The sequence below is a fragment of the Coturnix japonica genome, chromosome 6 (assembly GCF_054131305.1).
Source record: "Coturnix japonica strain WE chromosome 6, WE-NBRP24, whole genome shotgun sequence".
NCBI lineage: Eukaryota > Metazoa > Chordata > Aves > Galliformes > Phasianidae > Coturnix > Coturnix japonica.
The window spans coordinates 24,953,654-24,967,498 of NC_140668.1; the positions used below are offsets into that span (position 1 = coordinate 24,953,654).

The following is a 13,845-nucleotide window of genomic DNA, read 5'->3' on the forward strand; positions in this document are numbered from 1 at the left end:
ACAATCAAAACTGAGTCTCATCTACAGCAAGGAAAGCTTGCAAATGTTTCCCTGCTGTCACTATGGAAGTAGGTTGGCTCCTGAGAAAACAGTGTATTCAGTAGTCTGGTGCAGAGACCATAGCTGGTGTATTGAATTCTGTTTTTTAGTCTGCCTTTAAAGCCACAGCAGGTGAAATGCTTTGGTTTCTGTTTTGAATGGGACTGAGGTTGACTTATCCTAACCAATGGTGAAAAAATATTTGTGAACTCTCCCTGTGTCAACAGGGGCTTGTGCACTTTATATGGAGCTGAACTGTGTAACACTTCTGAACAATTATCTATGAGGCTGAAACAAAGGAGAAGAAAATTATTTCAAGAGAGTTCTTGAAGGGTTTTTCTGTCTGACAGAAGCATCACTTGAGCTTTTGTAGAAACCTCGATGTTAATTATTTGTCTAGCCAAAGCATACCTGGATATATTTTTATATCTTCAGTTTGTTCTTCATTCAAGTGTCAAAGTGAAAGCTGTTGAGGAGAGGAAGTGTTCCTTACCCAGCTGCAGGTGTTTCTTCTGCTCTGCTTCTTCAGGGGCTCATCAAAATGGGCATTTCCCTGTGCCATATATTGATCTGAATTACAAATTTGGAGACATTTTGACTGTACACAGATCTCTTGCTGTTTTGCTTGTTTTCTAGACAGACAGCTCTGCTTTTCTGTGATCTTTTTCCCCTTCTGTTTTTTTTTTTTTTTTTTCTCATCTAAATTGAATTTGGTTTAGTCAGACAACAAACAGAGTAGTTCTTAATTTTCATATACACTTCTTGAACTGTAAAATCAAACATAAGCATAAAATAAATTCACATTTAGGGCTGCTTTATAATTATCAACAGTGGTTACAGGATTTAGAATAAAACCTAAAGATTGTTAGGTCTTCTAAATAAAATGTGGAAGTCCCTTATTACTTCACTTTGAAACATTCATATTCTTCTTAAAGAACTAAATGTGATGACAACACAGTGCATCCTGGGTATTGTGTATCTGAAGTGATTATACAAGTTATCTTTGTTTTCTTTACTGAAATGAACAGAATTGAAGAATCTCAGCTGTGAAGATACTCTAGATTTTCAAGTCAAATGAATTGTAAATGGAAATTTGATAAGGTAATGGGAAACTTAGAAAAAGCTTAATTTCACATATTTTTTTTCTTCCTGTGCAGCAGCAAATCAGAAACAGTGGATAGTGAGACAGTAATACGTGCTAGAGGTTTGCCATGGCAGTCTTCAGACCAAGACATTGCCCGATTTTTCAAAGGACTCAATATTGCCAAGTAAGAGGATTAGAATTTGTTTTGCTTTTATCACTTTCTTTAACATCATATGTTTTTATATTTAGTGCACGCTCTCTTAGAAGTCCATCCATCTGATATTTCCCCTGTGCAGAAGCTGAGAAGGTGACACACAGCGTGAGATCCAACATCTCACTTCTTAATTTGTTGGCTTTACGTTTCAGGGGTGGTGTGGCCCTTTGTCTGAATGCTCAAGGAAGAAGAAATGGTGAAGCATTAGTTCGATTTGTCAGTTCTGAACAGAGAGATCTGGCACTGGAAAGACATAAGCATCACATGGGTAGCAGATACATTGAGGTAAAAAGTAACAAATTGAAACAAATCTCTGAAAAGCAATCTGAATGTTTTGGAATATGGTTTTGTATGAGAACAAGGTGTGCTCCTAAGTTGCTCAAAGTAAGCAAAATACATTGAATGTCGTAATTTTCATGTGTACTTTTTTTCCTTTTTTCTTTAAGGTTTACAAAGCAACTGGGGAAGAATTCTTAAAAATTGCAGGAGGTAAGTGATCCTGGAACTCAGTGTTATTCACGTTCATGGAATTGTTGTATTTCTGATTTTCTCTTGGCTGAGGACACGAGTAGTTACTGAAGTAGCTTTTCCTGTTTTGCTTCCTAAGAATCCTTGACCCTGTGAAATTTTGCTTTCATTTGGTTGGCTTAGACCTGTGACCATTTTGACTGCGATGTTAGCAGGCTCAGTTGGCTAAGAGAAACAGGAACCTTTGCAGCAGAAAAATCACAGTAGTCTCTTATTTGTTGCAATTGCATTAAAATATGAACAACTTAAAGGATAAGAAGGTCCACTTTAAACTAGATTGCTGGGAGTAAGTAGTGCTTCTGGTGTTCTATGGGTTTCTTGCTAGCTACTTTCTGCTGTGTTACTCTGTTCTTATGTGCTTCTGCTCTTATGTCCTATGGAATTGGCTGTCCATACACTATCATCTTTGTACTAGGTACCTCCAATGAAGTGGCCCAGTTCTTATCTAAAGAGAATCAAGTTATCATCCGGATGAGAGGTCTTCCATTCACTGCTACTCAGGAGGATGTTTTGGGATTCCTGGGGCCAGAGTGTCCAGTCACAGGAGGGAAAGAAGGACTTCTCTTTGTCAAGTACCCAGATGGCAGGCCCACAGGAGATGCATTTGTGTTGTTTTCCTGTGAAGAATATGCACAGAATGCACTTAAAAAGCACAAAGAAATACTTGGGAAGCGTTACATTGAGCTCTTCAGGAGCACAGCAGCAGAAGTTCAGCAGGTTGTAACTATTGGCTGTGAAACTCAAAACTTAACTGTTGAAAATTTCTTTTGGTATTTGCATGCAAACATGCTGTGGACAACTATGGAAGTCTGATATACTAAAGATGTTAAGTTCTAGGAAGGGAAACGTGCTTACTGACTGGCAAGGAAAATTTTGCAAATGTATTTTTTTCTTTTTTTTTCTTTTTTACTGCCACATTTCTCAGATCATAAAGTACAAATTATTGGATTTTTTATTAAGATATGATCTGAAATCTGAAAAATAGTTCTAGAAATGGATAACATTGTAGTAATATTTCTTGGTGCACGGCAGGATTGTCTTTAAACTCATTTGCCATGCACAGATTTACATGCAAGATTCAAATCTAGATACATTAAAATAGCTTTTCCTATGACTGTTCTGTTGGATGCTAAGAGTTACCTGCATGTATTTGATGTCTGGCAAAGGGAAGTGAGATTTTTTCCTAAGATAATGTATTTCATTTTTTCTCCTTTTCTTCACCAGTTCTATGATCGTTGTCTTAAACGAGTGAAACTCCAGTTTATTTTGGCACCACCAACTTCGTACTGAATCACATACTAAATTTTTCTGCCTGACAGAGTATTTCTAGGGTAACGATGCCAAAAAGCACTATTGTAAGATTTCATCTGGCCTTCGAGAAAACATCAGCTGTATTTATGTAGCCATTTATATACATTCATATGTATTTCTGGCCTGAAATGTGTTTTGAGAACAGATCCTTGAAAAAAGACTTCTATTGAGAGGAATTCCATAGACTGAATCATTATTGACAAAGCTAAGGCTTTGTTAATCTCTTTATTTGGTGCCTCTTTCAGTGGAATGTATTTCTGATAATCACTGTTAAATACATCTTTCAGCAATAGGTCCCAACAGTACGTTGCTCCCTTTGTCACATGGGAGTGAGTCAAGAGAAAATACAATGTTGAGATCAAGGTCTCCTGTAGCTCTTACCTTCATTTCAGAAGCCCTGTGCTTCAGGATGTTTTTTCTGGTTAAACAAGGGTGTTTGTTTGTTAACCTGTTAGCTTTATGAAAGAATTAGAGCTACTCTTTTTACTTGTCGTATATTTCAGGTCTTGATTCTTTTAAATTGGCTGGTTTTAATTTACCCTAATCTAAGAAAAAAATACAAGTGGCAGTACTGATATGTTGTTTCCAAATGGTTCTTTTTGGGTTGGTCAGAAATTAACTGTTATTTTCTAATGTAATGAACTTAGAAAAGTCTGTTATTAGAGTCTAGCAGGTTAAATATATCAGATCTATTATCTTACTTCTGGCTTATAAATTTTAAATGTCCAAGAGAAAGCTGCCCAGAAATTTGGTTTAAGAAGATGTTTTTCTCTGATGTTGGAAATTGATTTATTTAAGTGTATGATGTTTATTTATTTAAGTGTAGTGCTGTGTAAACTGATCTGTGCTTAATTGGATGCTGTGTAAATCAGTGTGTTTTTTTCCATACAGGTACTTAATCGGTACATGTCAACACCTCTTATTCCCACCCTCCCAACTCCCATCATTCCTGTTATACCCCCACCATATACAATTGCCACGGGTAGCATACGGGACTGTGTCCGGCTTAGAGGCCTTCCTTACACTGCTGGCATTGATGATATCCTGGACTTCATGGGAGATGCCACAGCTGATATAAAGCCTCACGGAGTCCATATGGTCCTTAATCAACAGGTAACAGACTGGATCAAAGCTAACTTTCTGGTTATTGAAGGTGACTGGAAGTTGTGGTACCTTACCTATTCCTTGCCCTGCCTTAGGTCTCCTGTAGTTTTGAGAAAATACTTCAATATATCTGCCTTTTCTTCTCCCACGTTCCTCCCTCCTTTCTACATACACACCTGTTTTTCTTTCTATACCCCTATGCTTAAGGTAGGGGAGGACGATGCTTGTGGAAGGACTTGTTACCAATAGCTCTGTCTTGGAGGCTGCCTTGAAATAGTCCTTTGTGTTTCGGACAGGTTCTGGAAATACACAAAGTAGAAATGACTTTTTTTGTTCTCAGTGGAAGCTGCATTGCTTGAGTGGTGTTTTTGGACTTTTTATTTTTATTTTTTTTTCCTAAAACAATTAAAGACTTCTCAGAGTTTAAAGGAAGCTGCTTGTTAAGCTTATGTTTTGGATATATTTTATTGGTGTAGATGCGAGGATATTTTTTTTTCCTTGTCCTGTTGTGTCAAGAATAAGCACCATTGACCACAGAAACATTGAGATGCTAATCTTTATGTAAATAAATAAGAGAGATCTACACCATCTTCATCTCCCAGGGATGTTTGAAATTCAAATAGAGGAGACCACAAGTGGCCTGATGTAGTGTGAATGTTAGCTCTAGTCTTTTTTATCTTCTGCAGAATGAGGTAGTATTAAGCTAACTGGGTGCTGGATACTCAAGTCTTGCCTTTTTGCTTCTAAAAGTAATCATTGACTTATTAGTACTAGATACAGAGGCTATAAGTAGGTATTTAATCTTAGTCTTTTTGCATTTCCTGTGTTCTGAATGGTCAAATAACACACACTGACTTACTATTTTTAATTTTCCAAAGGGGCGACCATCTGGTGATGCTTTTATCCAAATGAAATCTGCTGACAAAGCCTTTATGGTGGCTCAAAAATGTCACAAAAAAATGATGAAGGACCGTTACGTGGAAGTATTCCAGTGTTCAGGAGAGGAGATGAACTTTGTTTTAATGGGTGGCACTTTAAATCGTAGTGGCTTATCCCCACCGCCATGTAAGTTACCATGTAAGTCTGCAATTCTTCTGCTCTCTGCTGCTAAAGGCTGATATGTGGTAGGTGCTGAAGCTTTGTGGCCTTTCATCTTTTGACTTGGGTTTTGCCATGATCAATAATCATTCATCTATATACATGCTGAGATTGGAATTGTTCCCTTTGGGCAATAATGGGACTGATTGGAGGCATTTTTTTTATTGAATTTTCGGTGGTGCATAGAGGGCAGCAAGGCCTTGCCAGTGAAATAGTTGCACACTTTGCTTTTTATGGGTGTACTATTCTTCTGAGCTCTGCAGTGGACTTGCTTGTTGTGAAATCTACTTGGAATTAGAGGGATTTTTTAAAAGGGAAAAAATTCTATATTCTAGCTGTCAATGAGTGCTCTTGCTGTCTTGCCTTAGAGCATTAAGAAGGTACTCTTTGGGTATAGCTAATTATGTCATCCCACAGAGTACAGCTTCTGTTAGAAAGAAGAAAGGGTGTGTTGGTGTGCACGCCTGCTTTCTCTATGCACATGGCTTTATGCTTTCTTTAAATAACTCTAAAGTTCCCTACCTACCATTTACATATAGACAGGGGTGCTCAACTCTTGGAGTTATGATCTCTTAGGAACAACTCACTTCAAATGCCAGTTTTCATTTGTGGTAATGTGGCACAGGGAGATTCTAGAGTGCAGTCTGTTGTATGTGTTCATAAATCATACCTACATGTTATTAATCTCACTGCGATGAACAACTCTGTTCATAAAGCCAGGGATCTGTTCTCATTGTTTTTTATTCTCACATCCTGGTTTGTTTTTAGGTCTTTCTCCACCAGCTTATGCTGCTTTTCAGACAGCAGCTGTGATCCCAGCAGAAGCAGCTCTTTACCAGCCACAAGCTCTCTTGCCAACAGCCAGGACTCCCCAGGCCTCGGCTGCTGCTCCTCCAGCTGTTACCTACTACCCAGCTCAGGCTGCTCAGCTTTATATGAACTACACAGCTTACTATCCCAGGTATCCACTAGACTCAGCTCCTGTCATTTTATTGCAGTAGATTAAGTAACTGTGTAGTTACCTTTCAATTGCTATTTAATTTGTATATCTCTTGTAGATAAACCTAAGAATTTTTTGATCAGTGGACACAGTAGCCATTTAAACTACTCTGTGGCCTTTTAATGATGCTCCCCCTTCTCTATTGGATCTGGTTGAATCTCGCAGTGATGTTATTCTAATGTTTAACAGCACTTTTGGCATTGATGAGATGTCATCAAGGCGGTTTCTTGGCTAAATGAAAAGCTGTGGCTCTACCATCTTCTCTTAGCTTGATGTTGTCCTTAGAATACTGTTTTCATACTGAAAGGCTTGTAATAGGTATGTACAAATTTAAATCTTATATCAGTGAGACCAAAGAACACTTTGTTTGTATGCAACACAAGTGATCTCCACCTTTCTTTCCTTACTGATGTTATCATCATGGCTCACTGAAGTCTGGTTGTTGGATCTGTGGGGGAAATATTATATTCCTAGAATAGACTATTCCTAGCCTTGTGACATGTAAATAGCCATAGCACATGGTAAATTGCTAGATGGCCTTGAATGAAGATGCTACTTTACTCACTTTTTGTGTGGCATAAAAGCACCAGACTTTTTTCCCTTGCTTGCTTCTCATTCTACAATTTTTCTCCCATTCTATCTCTATGGTTTTGTTAGTGATCTTAAAAGAAATGGTCTGCGGCTCCTATTTTTCTCCTCTCCAATGGAATATCTGTTCTTTTACCTTGTCAACTAGGGATGCTGGCTGTTTTCCCTTTACATCCCTTCTGCAAGTCATCAATTGCTGAAGAGAAGTTAAAAAAGTTAACAAGCAGCCTTGATATGGATGACTTTGTCATCTTTTTTTCCACTTATTTTCATATTTGAACTTTCAGTTTTCTCTCTGCCTATTCCAGGTACTAAAATCAGTAATTTGTTTTCATGACAATTTTGCCTCTTCTCTCTTACAGTCCTCCAGTGTCCCCTACCACAGTGGGATATCTTGCAGCTCCTCCAGGAGCTGTAGCTGCTGCTGCCGCCACTGCCACCCACACTCCACTTCTACCCCAGCCTGGAGCATTAGTCCGTATGCAGGGTTTGCCATATAACACAGGAATGAAGGAGATTTTAAGTTTCTTCCAGGGATACCAGGTTAGTGTGCAGTCACTCTCCCTCCCTGATGTTTTACTTATACCTTTGAGTAGTTATCAAACTGAGCAAGAGTATGCTTTTGGAAAAGGACCATCAAGTATACAATTTCAGTGTTCTCTATTTAACTGACAGACCATAGTGCAGTATTAAAATTTGCTCTATGTTTTTATGTAATAAGCACAACTGAATTTGAAGGCAATGGTGTAGTGCTCTCACGAGAGACTTCAGCATTAAAGACTGCACAGAGCAAAGTCCTATTTAATAGGCTGCAATGCAAGTCACCACACCCAGGTTAAAAAGAGGAGAGATGCCAGTGTCAGACTCTCTTGCAAGGGCTGTTTATTTTGCTCATAGGCAGCAACATATTGCATTGCAGATATTATAATTGCACTGCAACCCAAAGAAAACTGTATTCTCCAACCCAGGTTATCCTGGTGGCAAGTACGCTAAGTGCTGCTGTAGGTAACTTCAGTCAGTATCTGCTGCTTCAATACTGTATCAGTGGGCAAGCACACGGACGCTTATCTTCTGGATGAAAATTAAAGGAAAAAAAGAAAAAGCACCATGTGGAAACACTTTTCTTTCCAGTAGTATAGATTTGAATTCATGGAAAGGGTCTTTCCATGTCTTCCTCCTTTCATCTCTGAGGATATTGTATCTACATATATCCATGTTTTATCATCACACACTTATTAAAATGGAAGATAATGAGTGTGGTGTGTATTCTAATCTGATGAGTATTTAACTTGTTTGAATAACACCATTTGCACAAATACCAAAGCTTACCTGTTGGTACTATTCAGAAGCCCTGACTTAGAATGTGCGTGGTGTGTCTGAAGCCACTGTTAAAGTGGTACTCATAGAAAGAAGGCAAGTTTTGCATGAGTTTCTCTTAGAAAATTCAGTGAGTTGGTTAACAATGGTATTGGTAAAGGCTGGAATGCTGGCCTTTTGGGTTTTTTTGCTTGTTTTGTTTCATATAGCAGCAGTTAACATTAAATTTTCAGGCATTATATATATTTTTTTCCTCCTGAAGGACAATAGGCTTTAGTTTGTAGAAGCAGATATGGTATTTGCTATGCAAATACATGCAGACTGTGGACAGGTGCTTAAATATAGAACTTCTCAGTTTTAGGTGTTTGGGAGGTACTGCCTCTTGGCATCTCTTAAAATGTTACATTGATGTTCACAAATAATTTTGCATATTTGTTTTTTCAGTGGAAAAATGTGAGGGTCAATTTGTAGCGGGTGTGCTGAATTTTTGACTCATTAGGAACATACTCAACTTAGTTCTACTGGGGATTTATTCTTCAACAGGGTGCCTGCAGAGTTAAAGCAAATTCAGTTATGGGTTTATTCTTTCCCTCTTTTTAAACCTCTTCCCCAATAGAGTGATAATAATTTGTTTCTTATCTGTTGATACTTTGCTCTTTTTCATCTGACTGGATGTTTTTTTGATGGATGAACAGTGGTTGAATTAAAACCCTTTAGTCAGGACAGACTTATTTCCTAAACTGAAATTCAGCTAGAAGTGTAAGGGTGCTTTTGAAAAAGGACTTGGTCCTATCCTGGGAATGGAACAAGTCAGCAATGTCCAATATTTAGTAGCACTATCATCCACCACATCATCAATTTAGTGAAGCTGGACTTTGGGTCCTTTTACTTTTTTTCTGCATTTAAAGAGTAGGTTGTAGCATTTGATTGCACAATTAAATGTTTGAGATTAATAGAGATGTAACCACAATGTGAAAGCTATTGTGTTCTTCTGCTGCAGCCTCCTGTCATCATCAGTTACTTTATTAAATTGGTCACCTCTGATTTCTTTAGAAGATGTTGTCCAAATGAGATCGGGTTCAACATCTTAAAGGAGCCAAGGAATTATTTTGAGTTGTTCTTGGGATCCCACATGTGGTAATGCTAGATTTATAATCCCACATTCCTTTAGGGGAAAACTGAGGTGGTGACTTGCTTTATTGGGACAATATTCAGTCTCTGGAGGAATTACTAATTTTTTCTTTTTTTTTTTCCTTCCCTTGCGTTCCTCATGTTATTTATTTCACTTACTGCTGCTGCCCAAGGATGTATTGCTCGATGCTTCTGGTCATTTATAAAGTGAGCCCTTAATAACTGTCAGTGTTTGGGGCGTGGTTTAAATCTCTGCATAACTAATTGATGTTGGTATTCAATGGGCTTGGGAAACAGATTGGAGAAGCTGAAATTGGAGGGTGATTTTATTTTTTTCCTCTTTGTATGTCCTTGTGAAAGGAACGAGTTTTAAGTTTTAGTTCCTGCTTTATGCTCTGTTTCCTTCCTTCAGTCTTCATGGGCTCCATGTATTGCATGTATGCACACATTGCTATTTAAGTGAAAACACCTTCCGTACCAGACCTGCCTCTTAAAAGACAGACTTTGTGTGTAATGGGCTTCAATAAGCTGGTCTCAACATCAGTACATGCTTCTAATAGTGAATAATACAAATATCTGCAGATCAGCATTATATCACTCATTTCCATTTTCACTTATTTTATCAGCACAACTCTCTTGTTGGGTGGTTCACTTTGGCTTGATTTCTTCTTATAGTTATGCTTTTTTGTTTTTTACCATTGAAAATTCCTTCCAGCTTGCATGTGTTTAGTGCATCTTGCATTAAACAGTACTAGAAAGCTTGTGATTAATTTTAATAGCAAATCTTGGGGATAGTAAATTTCCCAGTCACTTTTCTGTATAATGTTGTAGTGCGCTGTAACATTTAAAATAGCTAGTATTAAAACTTTCTGGTTTGGTCATTACTCTGTTAAACTGGGTGTTTTGTTTTGTTGGGTTTTTTTAGTTGTATTATGTTGTAGCTGGGCCAGTGATTTCACCCCAGTCATGTACTGGGTGGATGCATGGCTACAAGATGCTTGGAGAGGAGGAGGTAACAAACAAAAGTGCTAATGATTAAAAGTAAAAAAAAAAATAAATTTAATAATAATTAAATAATTATAAGTGGAAATAAGGTTCTTTAAAGCTGTAGTGGGATTAAATGCCTTTAATCTGCAGCTGTAAAGAACTTGCTGTGCATTAATCCTCCAACTCTTCAGAGACCCAAAATTCAAGACTTGCTGGAGTTGTACTTAGAGTAATAAGGAGGTGGAGGGGGAAGGATGGATGGCTAAATTCCAAGAGCATTAACAACCTTTTTTCCCGTGTATCAGGACAGCAGGCTTCATTGTTACAGACTTCTTAAGGACTATTTTTTTTCCTCTGAAATGCATGTTTGAACAAAGAACTATTCTCTCTTTCCATTGGGTTCCTTTCGAAATCTGATGCTTCATAGTCAGGGAGGGATGCCCCACTGTCTGTGTGCCAATTCTTGGCCCAGCACTTTGGTCTAGAGAATAAGAGAATGTGATGGAGAAATCCCACTTACTTTTAGTTTGTTAGGTGACAGCGTAGGTGTTACATGTTTACTCCCATGCATCTCACCATAGCATTCTGTTTTGCTTTGTTCCTAAGTGTAGCTTCCTTCTGAAACTTAGTTACAGCATCTGTGAGCATAGGACCAGGAAATTAGTGGTTACAGTTTCTGTCAGTTGCCTCCTGCATTTGCTGCAGCAAAGTAAGGTGGTACCTTCTTCAAGCTGTGATTTTGGTCATCTCTTTTAGGAGAGGAAAGTTGGTGTTTGTTACTTTTTTTTTTTTTTATAATATACATCAGCCGTTTAATATTATTAAAGATTATTATAATATATGCTAATTAATGTTATAATGTTATTCAATATACATGAGTTGCAATGTCTCTGCCAATTCAAATGTTAATATCTAGAAGGGTGGATATACTTCACTAGCTCTATTAAGAAACAGCATGTTCTTCAGGAAGCCATGTTTAGCTCTTGGTGCTGTCTGTCAGTGTCCATGAACTTTTTTGTTCAGTGTGTATGGATATTTCTTCTGCCATCTTGCATGCCCCTGTCCCCACTGAGTGGGTGTGGGGGAGAAATTGCTTTTTCTGGATTTATCTGTATCCTCCTTTAGTAATTCTGGGGAAACAGTTCTCTCCTGCTCTCACTTGATAATGGAAGATTAACATCGTATCCTATTAAACTGGGTAGAGGAAGACTCTCAGAAATTTATTTCTTAGATTAAGTAATTGCTTAAAAAAAATAATGTTACTGCATTATTCCAGTAGACTGCTATATTTAATGCTGTGTTTGATGCAGTAAGCAGAAGCCTCTTAATCATTTGGATGGAAGGGAAGCCTTTACATCAACTTTAGCCCAGCCCTCCAAGAGTCATGAGCTCAGAAGGTGAAAAGGCAGCAGTCCAAGGAAAGAAGCTTTGTTTCAGAGAAGCAAAGAAGGTGGGACTGAGATGATAGAGAGGATACTGGAGGCAGGAACAGTGAGGTCTGCTTTTAATTTTATTGCAACTTCTGCAGTATTTGCAGTATTTCTTATAGGTTATTTGTCTGTTGAGGATAGAATTTGAAGTTTCATATTGTCTCAGTAATATGGCAGAAACAAGCAGCTCTAGAACCTAGCTCAGTGAACTTTGGTCATATGAGGAGGTTAAATCATTGGGTGGAATTTCTCAGATCTAAATGGAAGCAGAATTTGGCCACCAGCAGAACAGTATTTTCATTCTGAGCACTGGGATTATAGATTCAGCCTGGACTTTACACTGCTCATCCTGAGTTGTTCTATGTTTCTATTTTACTTGGGTTTCTAAATTGTGAGCAGAATCAGAAGTGATCATGGTTGTGTTTTTCCTCAGGCAACCGAAGGTAGTTTCTATTTCATTCATGTTTTTGTTCCCCCACTTCTGTTTCCTGTCTTGGTTTGCAATACTGCTTTTTGTGACATGTAAATTTGAAGAATTTACTATTCCATAAGTTACGCTTTAATTAAATGCAGTCTCACCTTTCCTTCCTGTGATTAAAAGTTACTTCTGTCATGAGGTATTTTTATTTCCATTTTCTTTCTCAGGCCTGTCACTAGGATAATTTTCCTACTTTTGTGTTTTCCTCTTTGCTTATGTTTTGAACACTCTCCCTCACTAGAAACTGTAGACCTTTACCTACTGTACATCTACTGATAATCTAAAGTATGTACTATCTTGAGACATTCTTTCCAAAGAGTAAACTTACATTTTGTAGATTTGTTTCAAGGGCAGGTCTGGGAACTGATAAATCTAATATTTGCACGTTCTGGTTGCCCTGGCAGAGACTATCTGGCAAATACTTCTTATATTTGTCTTACTTAATGGCATGGGTTTAGATGTAAGAGGTGGCTAGAAACAGTAGTAAAAATTCTGAGAGGCTCTTTTCTTTTATGTTCTCTGGGCTCTTGGTTTTTGTTCTCTGTGGAAGGTGTGTACTGTAATGGTTGATTTTGTTTTGTTTTTTTTTCTTCAGCTTCACTTTGGATGAATACAGTGTGTCTTGTACACCCAAGTGTAACATCATTTCCTCCCTAAGCTGGCAGGAGACTTCTTGTATTATAGAAATATCAAAGAAAGCAGTGCATGTACTTTGTTTGCATTTGGCAATCTTCTAAAAATGTTAATGCAAAACCATTTTCGGGGACATAGAAAACTCTCCTTGCCACTGAAAGTTTATTCTGTAACTTGAGTGATGGTAGGCATGTTGTCATCTGAATTGCAGGAACCACTCCAGTAGTGTTTGTAGCATATGCAAGTGTGCTCAGTCCTTTTCTAGGGTATGTCAGTTTGAAGAGACAATGAGAGATTAAGAACAATGTTTCATATTTCCCAAGATAATCTTCCTGACCACAGATCTCCTATTTGTTCCAGGCTCCCCAGCAGTGTGCATGATAACTGCCCAGATTCAGGATCTCAAGTTTTTCTTAAATAAAACCCACATATGTGGGGGTTTTATCTTCTATTTAGGGGTGTGACTGTACAGTGCAGCCAGTGTTTTATTTGAAGTTTTGCAGTTTTATTTGAAATATTCTACTGCAAGTCTACTGTGATGCAGTTATATGGTATAGCTTTTCTGTATATTAGTATAAAATCTTTCAAAAAAAGTTATTGGAAGAATCCGATTTGTACTGGAACACCATATGCTGATGAAGTCTGTAAAACACATTTTATGTGTTGTAACATTTTATGCAGCTAAAGTGTTTATCACACCACACTAGAGAAGCTGCAGATTATTTCCGTGACTGCATAGAAGACCTGAATGAGATCTGTACGCTTCTAATCCCAGTATGCATGCTGAAGGATGCTTAGCTGTCCCAGTGAGAGTCATTACTGGAGTGTGATTGTGCAGACTTAAGAGATTTGTTAAGTAATGCTACTGTCTCATGAGTATGAGTTGAAAAGGAATATTTCATG

General features: G+C 37.8%; 1 protein-coding gene across 8 annotated transcripts in view; it reads left to right on the plus strand.

Moving 5' to 3' along the window:
- Positions 1-13,845, plus strand: part of ESRP2 (epithelial splicing regulatory protein 2) — a 48,445-nt gene that overhangs the window by 30,240 nt on the left and 4,360 nt on the right. For 3 of the 8 annotated variants that reach the window (XM_085551007.1, XM_032446989.2, XM_032446988.2), the window contains 8 exons: positions 1,197-1,307; positions 1,490-1,622; positions 1,784-1,826; positions 2,281-2,582; positions 4,068-4,289; positions 5,159-5,357; positions 6,147-6,339; positions 7,329-7,509. In XM_085551007.1, coding sequence (XP_085407133.1) covers positions 1,197-1,307; positions 1,490-1,622; positions 1,784-1,826; positions 2,281-2,582; positions 4,068-4,289; positions 5,159-5,357; positions 6,147-6,339; positions 7,329-7,509 — 1,384 coding nt within the window. Of the gene's footprint in view, positions 1-1,196; positions 1,308-1,489; positions 1,623-1,783; positions 1,827-2,280; positions 2,583-4,067; positions 4,290-5,158; positions 5,358-6,146; positions 6,340-7,328; positions 7,510-9,587; positions 9,622-13,845 lie in introns of all 8 variants that reach the window. The other 5 variants (XM_085551009.1, XM_015873540.3, XR_014947468.1 and 2 more) reach the window with 4 other exon arrangements.